General features: G+C 36.5%; 1 protein-coding gene across 1 annotated transcript in view; it reads right to left on the bottom strand.

The window, feature by feature from the left end:
• The window catches only part of LOC144440776 (uncharacterized), a 141,095-nt gene that overhangs the window by 110,192 nt on the left and 14,967 nt on the right, over positions 1-15,936 (bottom strand). The window contains exons 5-7 of the mRNA XM_078130155.1: positions 7,944-8,169; positions 6,805-6,881; positions 3,298-3,535 (exon numbers count right to left, since the gene is read on the bottom strand). Of these exons, the coding sequence (XP_077986281.1) occupies positions 3,298-3,535; positions 6,805-6,881; positions 7,944-8,169 (541 nt within the window). The remainder of the gene's footprint in view (positions 1-3,297; positions 3,536-6,804; positions 6,882-7,943; positions 8,170-15,936) is intronic.

Genomic DNA, 15,936 nt, shown 5'->3' with positions numbered 1-15,936 from the left:
ATCCTTTCCAATGTTTATAATCACTTTCTATAATATCCTCTCCACTGTTTATAATCACTTTCTATAATATCCTCTCCACTGTTTATAATCACTTTCTATAATATCCTCTCCAGTTTATAATCACTTGCTATATCCTTTCCACTGTTTATAATAACTTTCTATAATATCTTCTCCACTGTTTATAATCACTTTCTATAATATCCTTTCCACTGTTTATAATAACTTTCTATAATATCCTCTCCACTGTTTATAATCACTTTCTATAATATCCTCTCCACTGTTTATAATCACTTTCTATAATATCCTTTCCACTGTTTATAATCACTTTCTATATCTTTTCCACTGTTTATAATCACTTTCTATAATATCCTCTGCACTGTTTATAATCACTTTCTATAATATCCTCTCCACTGTTTATAATCACTTTCTATAATATCTTCTTCACTGTTTATAATAACTTTCTATAATATCCTTTCCAATGTTTATAATCACTTTCTATAATATCTTCTTCACTGTTTATAATCACTTTCTATAATATCCTTTCCAATGTTTATAATCACTTTCTATAATATCCTCTCCACTGTTTATAATCACTTTCTATAATATCCTCTCCACTGTTTATAATCACTTTCTATAATATCTTCTTCACTGTTTATAATAACTTTCTATAATATCCTTTCCAATGTTTATAATCACTTTCTATAATATCTTCTTCACTGTTTATAATCACTTTCTATAATATCCTCTCCACTGTTTATAATCACTTTCTATAATATCTTCTTCACTGTTTATAATAACTTTCTATAATATCCTTTCCAATGTTTATAATCACTTTCTATAATATCTTCTCCACTGTTTATAATCACTTTCTATAATATCCTTTCCAATGTTTATAATCACTTTCTATAATATCCTCTCCACTGTTTATAATCACTTTCTATAATATCCTCTCCACTGTTTATAATCACTTTCTATAATATCCTCTCCACTGTTTATAATCACTTTCTATAATATCCTTTCCAATGTTTATAATCACTTTCTATAATATCCTCTCCACTGTTTATAATCACTTTCTATAATATCCTCTCCACTGTTTATAATCACTTTCTATAATATCCTCTCCACTGTTTATAATCACTTTCTATAATATCCTTTTCACTGTTTATAATCACTTTCTATAATATCCTCTCCACTGTTTATAATCACTTTCTATAATATCTTCTTCACTGTTTATAATCACTTTCCATAATATCCTCTCCACTGTTTATAATCACTTTCTATAATATCCTCTCCACTGTTTATAATCACTTTCTATATCTTTTCCACTGTTTATAATCACTTTCTATACTATGCAATAAGTATTTACTTCTTAAATTGCCTTCAAAAACAAAAGACAATCATATGATTACATAGATTTTTCATTCACTACTCTATCATAAAAATTGTAATGTAGCATGGATATGACTTTTTGCTAATCAATCAAGTCTTGACAAATATTGAGATGATTATTGTTTTTCTATCTTGATTTCCACTTTCCACAATATATACAACTTTAGAACTTTTCAACTTATCCCTTGCACTTTTCCCACAATACTAACAACTTGAAATTACTGATCCCTTTGTTTCTGTAATAATAATAATAATAATCTTTATTTACACTGGATAGTTCTTTAAGCATTTAAACACTTGTCTCCCAAGAAGTCCAGTGAGGGCCATCCCTCATGGGTTCAGTGTTAATGCAGGAGGAAACCGGAGTACCCGGGGAAAACCTGCGTTGTTCGGTAGAGTCAAACTGAACGACACTCTTCTTACTTACAGCATGGCAAATTTAATCGAACCCTGAATGGGGTTCGAACCCCGACCGCAGTGGTAAGAGGCAAGTGGTTTAACCACTTGGCCACCGATGTACTATACAACTTTAAATCCACCAGCCGACTCCCTCTTTCTTTTTTTAGAGCAATTATAACAGAAATGCTTTGCATGGCATAAAAATATCACAACTGGTGTTGTAGCACAACTGTACAGTTTTTAAGAATGTTTACCCACCTGCACTGCTCATCCATGCTAGGTGTTCATTTGCTGAATAATAATCCAGTTGCCTATCAAACCTGTTTTTATCTTTGCAACATACATGATTATTTGCTTGTTGCTATGGTGTGGTTGTTGGTAGACATATTTGTATACAATTTTTTGAATGTTCGTTCACTTGTCTATGAATCCCTGGAGTTGTCTTTGCAATATATGTGATCATTTGGTTAATGTTATGGGCGTGGTCTTGTTGCTAGGCATGTTTGCATACATTTTTTAATGTTTATTCAGTTTGTCCATTAATCCATTGTTATCTTTGCAATATGTGATCATTTGGCTGTTGCTATGGGCATGGTCTTGTTACTAGGCACATTTACATAATTGTTTTGAATGTTTATTCACTTGTCTATTAATACCTGTTGTTATCTTTACAATATATATGATCATTTGACTATTACCATGAACATGGTCTTGTTGTTAGGCATATTTGCATACTTTTTTTGAATTTTTGTTCCCTTGTCTAAGAATCCCTGTTCATATCTTTGTGAAATACACAACAGTTTGGCTGTTGCTATGGGCGTGGCCATGGTTGGTAGGGATATTTGCATACATTTTTTGAATGTTTACTCACTTGCCTACCAGATAATGTTGTTATCTGACCAAAATATACTGCCATTTGGTCGTTGCTAAGGGTGTGGTTGTTTGCTAGGGCCAATTGTGTCAAAATGTTTTGAAGAAAATTAGCAGAATAACCCTTCTAGAAACATCTCACCAAGTTTCAGTCTCATTGACCAAGCACTTTTTAAGATATAAGTTTTTGACCAAAATTCACATTTTTATACCTAATTTGGATATCACTGATTATATGATTATATGCTTAATATATCTTCATATACACCCCCCAGATGCATTCCTATTAAATTTCAGCCCAATCTGCTCAATTTTTGACCCAAAAGACACATTTTTATACCTAATTTGCATATCACTGATGGGATCATCATGTCCTGAACAATTCATAATCTAAACGCCTCTAAGAATGTTCCCACCAAATTTCAGACCAATCTGCTCAGAAGTTTTTGACCAAAAATCACATTTTTGACCCAAATCACACATAGTAAGATCATTTTGATTTTAACAATTTCCCAACTAGATACCCAAGGTAATACACCCACCAAATATCATGGATTGATGAATCACCTTTCTATAGCACACTTTGATTTCTAACATTAATACTGAAAGCGGGCTTCAAATTTGTGAAAAGTCACCTACGTCCTTCAGCAGTTTGTGTTGTCATTTCAGTGTAAGGTCCACCATTCCTTTGTCCATTACTGATTATGTTGTAGGCCAGTATTCTTATGGTATATAGGGTGAATGGAGACAGTTTACTGATTTCTCTGTATTGATCTCCATTGGCAACATTTATAGTTAAAGCATCTGACAGATTAAACTGCCAACACTGAAGGAGATAACCATCTATCCGGCCATTTCTCTCTTCTGCAATAACCTCCTGAAATGAAAATTTTGCAAGAAATTTAAAAGAATAAAGTCCACAACTAAGTTTACATCTTCCTCATTTCATTTGACAATCCCAACAATACAAATACATAAAATGTAACTATATACCAGAGAGAGGAGCGCTTTACTACCATTTATACACAACAATGAGTAACATATACTTACTTATCTTTCAGACAAAACGTAACTTCTACCACAGACAAGTAACACAACAAATTGGCAAAATGGATTGTTCCGAGGTGTTAATTGGGGGATTATCAGCTGGATCCTGCCTCGGGTATGCTACAAGGGTCTCTTGCACTTTCAACGTTACGCCGAAAGTTACTGAAGTCCCTCTTTGGGCACTATCGTTTTTTGTTGTTGTTTAAACAACACTGCATCACTGATAAGGGTCAAAGGTCCAATAGTGTCATTTTCAACCAGAAGCCAAAATTTCTGCAGAAACAGCTTGAAAATCGAGCGAGATTTAGCTGAGTTATTGGCCTTTAAAAACTGGCTTGTTTGGGATGTTCAAAATTATGAATATATAATGTGCATATTTGATTGAAAAATGCAGAACTATGGAACAAGTTACACACTGTATGACAGAATCTGATTATAGGTCCAGTTGTGTTCTATGGCTCTATAGTAAGTCACACTCCGGGATTTTCATCCTACCCACTGGGATTTTTGTCAGAAAAGTATAGACTTCATTCCATGGTCATAACATTTCGGATGTTTACATGAGGGTCTATGCAGCTTGTGTGTGTATTTTAACATGCCGGTGATGAATGTACATATATTAGTGTAGCATGTAGCTTATTACGATAAGCCGATCGAGTATTACCGGGGTTCCACCTGATCAATTTATCAGAGTTCCCCACTGGTGATCAAAGTGAAACGGTAAACATATAAAATGCTTTGAAAATGATGTTTTAACTAATAAAGAAAGCTAGCTTCATATCATAAAATATCTTCAGTATGATGGTAATTCTTTTTGGAAAACAATGTGTAGTCTGATTGTATGTTGTGCTTTCCGGCATGGTACTGAGAGTCAATTGTTTTTATTTTGATTCATAACATGCAATCGACGTAAAAAGACGCAACACTAATGTCACAACTTTTGTTGCAATAGTGTTATGTGTCTACCTGGAGAAGTACCTGCATCATGCCAAACACAGGTTTATGTATAGTGTCAGTCGACAACACCAGATGGTATGGGTTTACATGTCACCAATATTTGAGCTGATTCTGCTTCAAGTTCGCATGAGTGTCAATATTGCAAGTCGTCTATTACATTTGATGATTCTGCCAGTAGAATAGCAAACTTTCCCATCAAAATATCGCGTAGTATAATGTGATTTGTTGATTTATGCAAGACTGTATTGAATTTGGGCAGATTGACACGTTGGAAAGTTATTTCCATGACAATAGATCAATGTTTACTTGAGGCTACATTCAGAAATTGGGAGAAGGCTTGTTCCCAATCTGTGTGTTACTTGTCTGTGCTTCTACCAAGGACAGTCGCAGAGTTTTACCCAGGACAGTGGCAGAATTCTATCAAGAACAGTGACAGATCTAGTGTTCTATCAAGGATAGTGGCAGAGTTCTACCACAGACAAATAACACACACATTGGTAATGGATATTGTTCAAGATGTTAATCTGGGGATTAACAGCTCGATCCTTGCCTGCATGGGGTATGCTACAACGTTCAACCAAAACCTACCGAAGTCCCTCTTTGGTTACTATTGATGTTTTGTTGTTTAAACAGCACCGTATCATCGGTAAGGGTCAAAGGTTCGATACCGTTATTTTCAACTGGAAGCCGACAATTGCTGCTGAAACAGCTTGAAAATCGAGCGAGATTTAGCTGAGTTATTGCCTTGTAAAACTTGCTTGTTTGGGATGGTCAAAATTATGTATAATGAACATATTTGATTAAAAATGCAGAAATATGGAATTAGTTCACACTGTACAACAATCTCTGACAACATGTTGTGTTCTATGGCTCTATTACACTGTTGGATTTTCGTCCTACCCACTTGGATTTTTGTCAGAAAAGTACATACTTCACTCAATAGTCGTAACATTTCTGACGTTTACATGAGGATCTATGCATTCATCACCCATGTCAAAATGAACAGACAAGCTGTTACTAGGTTCCCTGATCAATTTACCGGAGTGGAGTTCCCACCGGCCTCACAATGGTACCATGATCAAAGTGAAACTGTACAACGGAAAACATACAAAATGCTTTGATATGATGTTTTAACTAATAAAAAGGCAAGCTAGCTTCACATCATAAAATATCTTCACTATGATTGTAATTTTTCTTGAAAAACAATGTGTCATCTGAATGTATGTTTTGCTTTCCAGCATGGTACTGAGAGTCCATTGTTTTTCTTTGATTCATAACATGCATGTACCCTGTCGCAATCAATGTAAAAAGACGCAACACTAATGTTGCAACTTTTGTAGCAATACTGCCAATAGTCTACCTGGAAAATTACCTGTATCATGCCAAACACATGTTTAAATATATATAGTGTCTGTCGACAACACAAGACAGTATGTGTTTACATGTCAACGATATTTGATCTGAGTCAGCTTCAAGTTCGCATGAGAGTTCAAGTGTTGCAAGTCATCTATTACATTTGATGATTCTGTCAGTAGAATAGCAAACTTTCCTATCGAAATATCACGTAGTATTGTGTGGTTTGTTGATTTATGCGAGACTATATTGAATTTAGGCAGATTCACAAGTTGGAAAGTTATTTCCATGACAATAGATTAATGTTTACCCGAGGCTACGTTCTGACAATAGGAGATATGGCTAGTTTCCAATCTGTGTGTTACTTGTCTGTGTTTCTACCAAGCAGTGGCAGAGTTCTATCGAGTTCTATGAAAGACAGTGGCAGATCTAGAGTACTATGGGTTGTCGGTGGCCGAGCGGTTAGCTCGTACGCCTCTTACCTCTGCAGCCTGGGTTCAAACCCGCCAGGTGTCGGCTGGCTGGGTTTGATTATATTTACCATGCTGTAAGTAAGAAGAGTGTTGTTCAGTTTGACTCTACCGAACAACACAGGTTTTCCCCGGGTACTCCGGTTTCCTCCTGCATTAACACTGAACTTTCCTCCTGTTATTGGGCAATGCCTGTTGGATGGTTAATAAATAAATAAATAAAGGACAGGTACTTACAGGCATAAATACACAGTGCCAGAGTTCTACCTTGCAAATGCAGACCAGATACTGACTAACAATCCGAACAGGTTATACTCACCTCCCATGACACCCATAACCTCTGAGGATCTCCACTCACTGGACCAGCCTGTAGATTCTGTGGTGGTGCAGAGGGAGCTACAGAGATCAAAGTTGAATGATTAGTAAGGAAAATACATAATACAATGAATGACATTCATAATACTCTATGTCATACAGTATACACAGCTACTGCAGTTACACTTACAGTCACTATAAACCAAAGTACACACCGACTGCAGTCAATCACTCAATGATTATACACATCTACTGCAGATAATCACTAAACCAGTATATATGCACACACCTAACTGCAGTTAATCACTAAACCGGTATACATATCTTCATGTACACTAGTCAATCACTATACCAGTATGTATAAAAAAACACACCTACTGCAGTTAATCACTAAACCGGTATACACCCCTACTGCAGTTAACAGTATGCACTAAACCAGTATTATACATTCCTACTGCAGTCAATCACTAAACCAGTATACACACCTACTGCAGTTAATCATTAAACCAGTATACACGACTGCAGTCAATCACTAAATCAGTATACACACCTACTGCATTAAATTGCTAAATCAGTATACACAACTGCTGCAGTCAATCACTAAATCTGTATACACACCTACTGCAGTCAATCACTAAACCAGTATACACACCGACTGCACTCAATCACTAAATCAGTATACACAACTGCTGCAGTCAATCACTAAATCTGTATACACACCTACTGCAGTCAGTCACTTAACCAGTATACAACACACCTATTCCACTCAATCACTAAATCTGTATACACACTGACTGCACTCAATCACTAAACCAGTATACACACCTACTGCACTCAATCACTAAACCAGTATACAGACCTATTCCAGTCAATCACTAAACCAGTGTACACACCGACTGCAGTTGATCACTAAACCAGAGTGTTCATGTACACCTAATGCAGTCAATCACTATACCAGTATACACACCTATTCCAGTCAATCACTAAATCAGTATACACACCTAAATGCAGTCAATCACTATACGAGTATACACACCTATTCCAGTCAATCACTAAATCAGTATACACACCTACTGCAGTCAATCACTAAACTAGAGTGTATATGTCTACTGCAATCAATAAAGTTAATATTGATGTACTCACCACCAACTTGTGTTCTGACTGTTTGGGGATCACTGTATTGCCCAGGAAACTGTAGAGTATGTGCTCTAACTCTAACAGTATACTCCCTCCATGGTTTGAGTGATGTTATTATGATTTCAGAGACCAGGGCACCAATGACTTCTGTGAGGATTTCATCACTAGTTGTTGTGTCAATACACTGTATTTCATATTTTATGACATCACTTGAAACGTCAGAAGGTAATGGCTGTGTACAACCAAGGTTTATGATTAGAACACAAAGTCAGTTCTTCAAATTAGTTCAAAAGTTATAATAATAACAAACTTTAAGGAGAACATGCAGTGTGAATGGGAGTGTTTTTTTTTTTTACAATTCTTATGCCATACATTTATGCCATATGATTTTATAAGTTTTTATGGTCTTTCTTTGTATTTATCTTAGACATTATACTGCAGATACTTTATTATATTAAGTTATTATTTTTGAGTTTTGTAAAGCATATTGAGGCTTTTGCATAATGCACTGATAAGAATTTATGATTATAATAATGTAATGGTCAATGCAGCATACTTACACTATGATAGGTTGAGATATTAATTTATTGGTGAATTAATGATAAGTGAAGCTACTGCAGCATTTTACTAAAAATGTACTTGGCAGTTTTAATGAGATTTTTACAGCTTTTCAGTGGTAACAAAAGCCTATTACACAGCCATGATGATCATGAATAACTACATGCTATATAGTTTTGTTTAAATTACCACACATTCAGAAGCTGTACAAAAGCTGTTAATACCATAGCCGAAAATGACAAATCGCTCTAACTTCTAATTCCACCAGCACTCTTCTAATTCGACCAGAGCTCTTCTAATTCAACTAGCGCTCTTCTCATTCAATCAATGCTCTTCTAATTCCACCAGCACTCTTCTAATTCGATCAACACTCTTCTAATTCAACTTGCACTCTTCTCATTTGATCAGCACTCTTCTAATTCAACTAGCACTCTTCTAATTCCACCAGCACTCTTCTAATTTGATCAGCACTCTTCTAATTCAACTAGCACTCTTCTCATTCAATCAATGCTCTTCTAATTCCACCAGCACTCTTCTAATTCGATCAGCACTCTTCTAATTCAACTAGCACTCTTCTAATTCGATCAGCACTCTTCTCATTCAACTAGCACTCTTCTCATTCAATCAATGCTCTTCTAATTCCACCAACACTCTTCTAATTCAATCAGCACTCTTCTAATTCAACTTGCACTCTTCTAATTCAACTAGCACTCTTCTCATTCAATCAATGCTCTTCTAATTCCACCAGCACTCTTCTAATTCGATCAGCACTCTTCTAATTCAACTAGCACTCTTCTAATTTGATCAGCACTCTTCTAATTCAACTAGCACTCTTCTCATTCAATCAATGCTCTTCTAATTTCACCAGCACTCTTCTAATTCAATCAGCACTCTTCTAATTCAACTTGCACTCTTCTAATTCAACTTGCACTCTTGTAATTCAACTAACACTCTTCTCATTCAATCAATGCTCTTCTAATTCCACCAGCACTCTTCTAATTCAACTAGCACTCTTCTAATTCAATCAGCACTCTTCTAATTCAACTAGCACTCTACTCATTCAATCAATGCTCTTCTAATTCCATCAGCACTCTTCTAATTCGATCAGCACTCTTCTAATTCAACTAGCACTCTTCTAATTCAACTAGCACTCTTCTCATTCAATCAATGCTCTTCTAATTCCACCAGCACTCTTCTAATTCGATCAGCACTCTTCTAATTCAACTAGCACTCTACTCATTCAATCAATGCTCTTCTAATTCCACCAGCACAGCGCTCTTCTAATTCGATCAGCACTCTTCTAATTCAACTAGCACTCTTCTAATTCAATTTGCACTCTTCTAATTCAACTAGCACTCTTCTCATTCAATCAATGCTCTTCTAATTCCATCAGCACTCTTCTAATTCCACCAGCACTCTTCTAATTCGATCAGCACTCTTCTAATTCAACTAGCGCTCTTCTCATTCAATCAATGCTCTTCTAATTCCACCAGCACTCTTCTAATTTGATCAGCTCTTCTAATTCCACCTGCAGCACTCTTCTAATTCGATCAGCACTCTTCTAATTCAACTTGCACTCTTGTAATTCAACTTGCACTCTTCTCATTCAATCAATGCTCTTCTAATTCCACCAGCACTCTTCTAATTCAATCAGCACTCTTCTAATTCAACTTGCACTCTTCTCATTCAACTAGCACTCTTCTCATTCAATCAATGCTCTTCTAATTCCACCAGCACTCTTCTAATTTGATCAGCACTCTTCTAATTCAACTAGCACTCTTCTAATTCAACTAGCACTCTTCTAATTCAACTAGCACTCTTCTAATTCCACCAGCACTCTTCTAATTTGATCAGCACTCTTCTAATTCAACTAGCACTCTTCTCATTCAATCAATGCTCTTCTAATTCCACCAGCACTCTTCTAATTCAACTAGCACTCTTCTAATTCAACTAGCACTCTTCTAATTCCACCAGCACTCTTCTAATTTGATCAGCACTCTTCTAATTCAACTAGCACTCTACTCATTCAATCAATGCTCTTCTAATTCCACCAGCACAGCGCTCTTCTAATTCGATCAGCACTCTTCTAATTCAATTTGCACTCTTCTAATTCAACTAGCACTCTTCTCATTCAATCAATGCTCTTCTAATTCCACCAGCACTCTTCTAATTCGATCAGCACTCTTCTAATTCAACTAGCACTCTTCTAATTTGATCAGCACTCTTCTAATTCAATTTGCACTCTTCTAATTCAACTAGCACTCTTCTCATTCAATCAATGCTCTTCTAATTCCACCAGCACTCTTCTAATTCCACCAGCACTCTTCTAATTCGATCAGCACTCTTCTAATTCAACTAGCACTCTTCTAATTCGATCAGCACTCTTCTAATTCCACCAGCACTCTTCTAATTCGATCAGCACTCTTCTAATTCAACTTGCACTCTTCTCATTCAATCAATGCTCTTCTAATTCCACCAGCACTCTTCACATTTTCAAACAAACTTCCAAAGGTTACATTTCGGAACCGCGTGAAAAGTAGAAGACGGCGAGTGTTAATGGGAATTATAGGACATACATGCAAGATGGCGACGTGTGTGTTTGGTGTTGTTTGACAGTGCTCTGCTTCTTATTTCGATATTAGCTAATTTCGAAAACCACAACTTTGTGAAAGTTCGTGTACCCAGTGAGTATGACCCACCCACCTTGGAAGACTTGTACATTAAGAAGAATGTTGCAAACACAAGCTTGTCAGCGCTCGAAAACTTTGTACCATTTCATCACGATAAAATCAAAGGTAGGCCAAGATCAAGAACGTCAACAGCTGTGTCCGCACTTTGGTATTATCTTCTATTGTCACTGATATGCAGTGGAGATGTTCACAGTAACCCAGGTCTTGTTAAATGCCCATGTGGCTATTGTTCAAAATGTGTTCGGTCGAATCAAAGGGGGATTTGATGCGACACCTGTGATATATGGTATCACGCAAATTGTGTTGGCATATCTGTGACTGAATACAATCACCTGTTGGAGGATAAAACATCTGAATGGCATTGCATATCCTGCAGTCTCCCACCTCTGATAGACAGTTTCTTTGAAGAAGCTGGATACGGAAAACTTGCCTTTGATATAACTGAATCGAATGATTCCATGTATGATCCTGTACCCGAACTTGCATTTTGCAAAAGTGTCACAGAAGGGACTTAAAATTGCCCATCTAAACATAAGAGGAATTCGAGGAAAAAAGGGTTGCAAGATTGATGAATTACGTCATCATATGAGATCTCAGCCCTATGACATTCTCACACTGTCTGAGACACTTCTTGACAGCTCCGTTACTACATCTGAGATTGATATACCTGGATATGTGACATATGGGGAGAGACCACCCAAACCATGGGGGAGGAGTGCTCACATACACTTCCAAATTGTTACAGACTGTAAATAGAGAGGACTTGCAGATGGATGGTGTTGAATGTATATAGATTCAACTAGACATCCACAGGTCAAAATCATGTTTAATTGGAAACTTTTATCACCCTCCTTCAGCAGACATTGACTACCTTAAATGTGTGGAAAAATGTATTTCAACACCGTACGTAAAATACAGAAAGTAAAGTCTACACCAAAACAGGTGAAAACTAGATCTTTCAAGAATTTTGATGCAGAGAACTTCTGTGATGAAGTTCGCAATATCCCCTGGCAGACAATTGAAATTCACGACAACCCAGATGACGCTTGGGGCATGTGGAAGGAGCTTTTCATACCTAATGCTCCATTTCGGACTATCACTTGTAGGGGAGAACATACCCCGTGGATAACAGGTGAATTCATTGCATTAACATATGAACGTGATAGACTCAAACATTGTGCAGAAAAACATAAGGATGCCAGTATTTGGGCAAAATTCAAGAAAGTTAGAAATTATGTTAACAACATGAGGGTGCAATTGAAAAAAGTATATTTTACATCGCAATTAGATCAAAATAGCAGTGGCTCAAAAAATCTTTGGCACACTTTGAAAAAATTGTTGCCAAGCCAGTCTAATGAGAGTGTCATGAGTTTGAAAGTGGATGATCACATCACCACCCATACAAAAACTATAGCAAATGCATTTAATAACTTTTTTACTACACTTGGATCCAAGCTGGCAATGAAGTTTACAAATCGAAATACTACTGTTAGAAACAGTAACACTTTTAACCCAATGTTACAGTAACTTCTACTTTAAGCCCATAACCACTGAGTACGTTTGTACACAATTGTCGAAACTCTGTATTGCTAAAGCCACTGGTATTGACAATGTCAGTGCACGGTTACTTAAATATGTGGCTCCGTATATATCATTTTCATTGACATATATTGTTAATCTGTCTCTACAGACAGGACAGGTTCCTGCAGAGTGGAAACGAGCTAGGGTTGTGCCATTATTTAAAGAAGGGGATAGAACTGACGTTGGTAATTACTGACCAATATCTATCCTCCCTGTAGTTTCTAAGATATTGGAAAGAGCTGTCCATGATATTGAAGTGACTCTCACAGAGGAAATCATGCATGTCAAGGCCTAGCTGGCTTGACTCAAACAAGTTAACACTGAATACAAGTAAAATCAAGACCATGTTTTACGGTTCTTCACAAAGACTAAAATTAAATTCAGTTTTGCAGATTCGAATACAGGGAGACCTAGTAGAGCAAGTATTTGATTTCAAATACTTAGGGGTGTGGCTGGATTCAAAATTGAAATTTTCAACACATATTTCCAAAATTTCTGCTAAAATTTCTCTAAAACTTGGTCTACTGTTGAGAATCAAACACTTTTTGCCGATGGGACTTAGGAAGATGATGTTCAATACCTTAGTCCTTCCCCATTTCGATTATGCTGCGAATGTATGGTGTAATACGAATCAAAAGTATTTGAAGACACTTGAGCTCCTCCATAAATGAGCTGGTTGACTGCTCCTCGAAGTTCCCTGTGATACTAGTACGGGTTGGGTATATGAAAACTTGGGTTGGGTCAGCCCTCAAATTAGATGGGAGCGCCAACTGGCAACACTAGTCTACAAATCCGTAACAGGCAATGCACCTAGTTTTACCTCACTGAAATGTTCAATCTTTCCAACCAAATTCATCTTCACAACACAAGACAGGCCAGTAAAGGTAACATATACATCCCTACAGTTAAAACGGAATATGGGAAACGGGCATTTCACTATAGTGGTGCTGTTCTATGGAACAATCTACCCCTATCCATAAGATCAGCTCCGAACTCATCGATATTTAAAAGACATCTTAAGAATGTAGTCTGGTAATGTGGGTGGATATCTTTTAAAGTGCACTGTGCGTCTGTGACTTTTTGTCCTGGTTTGTCCCTTTTGTTTGTTTGTTTTCTGTGTACGTAATCTTGCAACAGGTTCCATTGGGAGAACAGTGCTAATGCACTGAAATGGTGTCTGTATATGAAAGATTAATAAATAAATAAAATAAATAAATAAATAAAAAAGGACGTATGAAAGAAATATCTTATTATCCGTTTTCTTTACTTGACTGGTAAAAAGTTATATATTACTTATTTTTCGAAGACAATGTATGGAATCACTGGAGCCGATAATACATTGACCTTTAAAAGGATTGGTTATGGATATTTAAGACAAAACAGGCAATTATAGTATATATTTCACTCCTGGATATACCAAACATACTCATAAACAACATGCGCACTGTACATAAATCACAAAAATGCAAAAAAAGTACTCAGAAATCCACCCATGGTAGCCTGGAGAAAAGGAAGAGATATCGGCTCACAACTCATAAATAGCAAACATCACAGAACATTCATCAAAGAACCAACAGGATCAAGACCATGATAGAGCAAACGGTGTGCCATCTGTCACTACATGGAGAAGACAGACACATTTCAAGGGCCAAATGCACAGCATTATAAAATAATACACCATATCAACTGCAAATCAGCAAACTTGGTGTATGCAATACATTGCTCACATTGCAAACAAATAGTCTATGTAGGAGAAACCGGAGATACACTGTACACAAGAGTGCAGAATCATCTATCACAAATCAGAAAAAACAATAAATATGAACCTGTACCCACTTAAATGGACCATCTAACTCAATCAAACACTTCAGGATCATAGCAATTGAAAAACTCTACACACCAGGTAAAACATACCTTCAACTACGAGAATCATTGTGGCTAAAAAAACTAAATACGCTCACCAATGGCATCAATAGAAAACAATCACAGCAACCAGTAGTCATTGGTACTCCATTGCACACCATTCCAGGACAAGAACACTAGTTTGCATGACAATAACTACTGTCTTCAGTATTTAAAGTGTAACAGAACTTGATTTGTTTGACAGAACTGGAGACCCACCAATGAAGAGGAGCTCAGTCTCTTTGAAATATTTGGGTCAGAACTGTATGGTTTACGATATTATATAATTATATATTAATATATTCATGTGAATGTAAGTGTCTCTTTAGTAGCTATTAGTAGCATAGCATTATAGAGTGACTTAATTCAAAAGAATTAAGGATAACGATTTAACGTCATACTAATTGGCAAATTTAGTACGATTTCAAGGCTGCTTTTACCTATAACACTGCGTACACTTGGTCCGATTTAACATACGTGGTTCACCTTTCAAATTTGCTGCAAAATTGGTAATTGGGAACGAGGTGGGTATCCAGAGTGTGCGTACACAATTGGCGTCACCTTGAGACACGAAGGGTTTGGACGGTGAGGTACATTTGGTTAGTTCGTACAAATATCTGGTCCATATATGTTCTCCTCACACAATGGAAACTAACAAACAAGATTTGGGAGTTAAATATCAAAAAATAACAGGGCAAATCCGGGCCGATGTACAGGAAAGCACAACGAAGTTGTGGCATGCCAAATACAAAAATGACCGACGGTCATTAGCCGAGTTCATGTCCCAGGAGGTCGAGTCGAAACAATCTATTTTTAAATATTTTTCAGTTAAACAAAAATCATCCGATCAAAGTGTTGCTGATGAGCCTACGCCCAGTCATGAAAGGTCTCCCATTTCAAATGCCGCAGGACAAGGCACATGCCCAACAGCTACGAATACCACAGGGGACCCAGGAACCATGTGACAAACAAAACAAACAAACAAATAGATAAATCAAATATATGACAAATGAACAAGCAAACGAACGACAAGTATAGGGATAAATAAGATAATTAAATAAACCAGCAAATAAACAGATACTCATGGGGGTATACTGGATATGTTTTTTTTTCTATACCCATGTTTTTTATAGTGATTAGTGCTCCTGGGACATGAACTCGGCTAATGACCGTCGGTCATTTTTGTATTTGGCATCGAAGGTAAAATAGCAATGAATGATTAGCCGACATCTACATCGGATTTTAATCAGATTGCACCCGTTCATTAC

Source organism: Glandiceps talaboti, chromosome 10, assembly GCF_964340395.1.
Source record: "Glandiceps talaboti chromosome 10, keGlaTala1.1, whole genome shotgun sequence".
Taxonomy (NCBI): domain Eukaryota; kingdom Metazoa; phylum Hemichordata; class Enteropneusta; family Spengelidae; genus Glandiceps; species Glandiceps talaboti.
The sequence above is the reverse complement of the archived record's forward strand: the minus strand, read 5'-3'. Positions and strand labels throughout refer to the sequence as shown.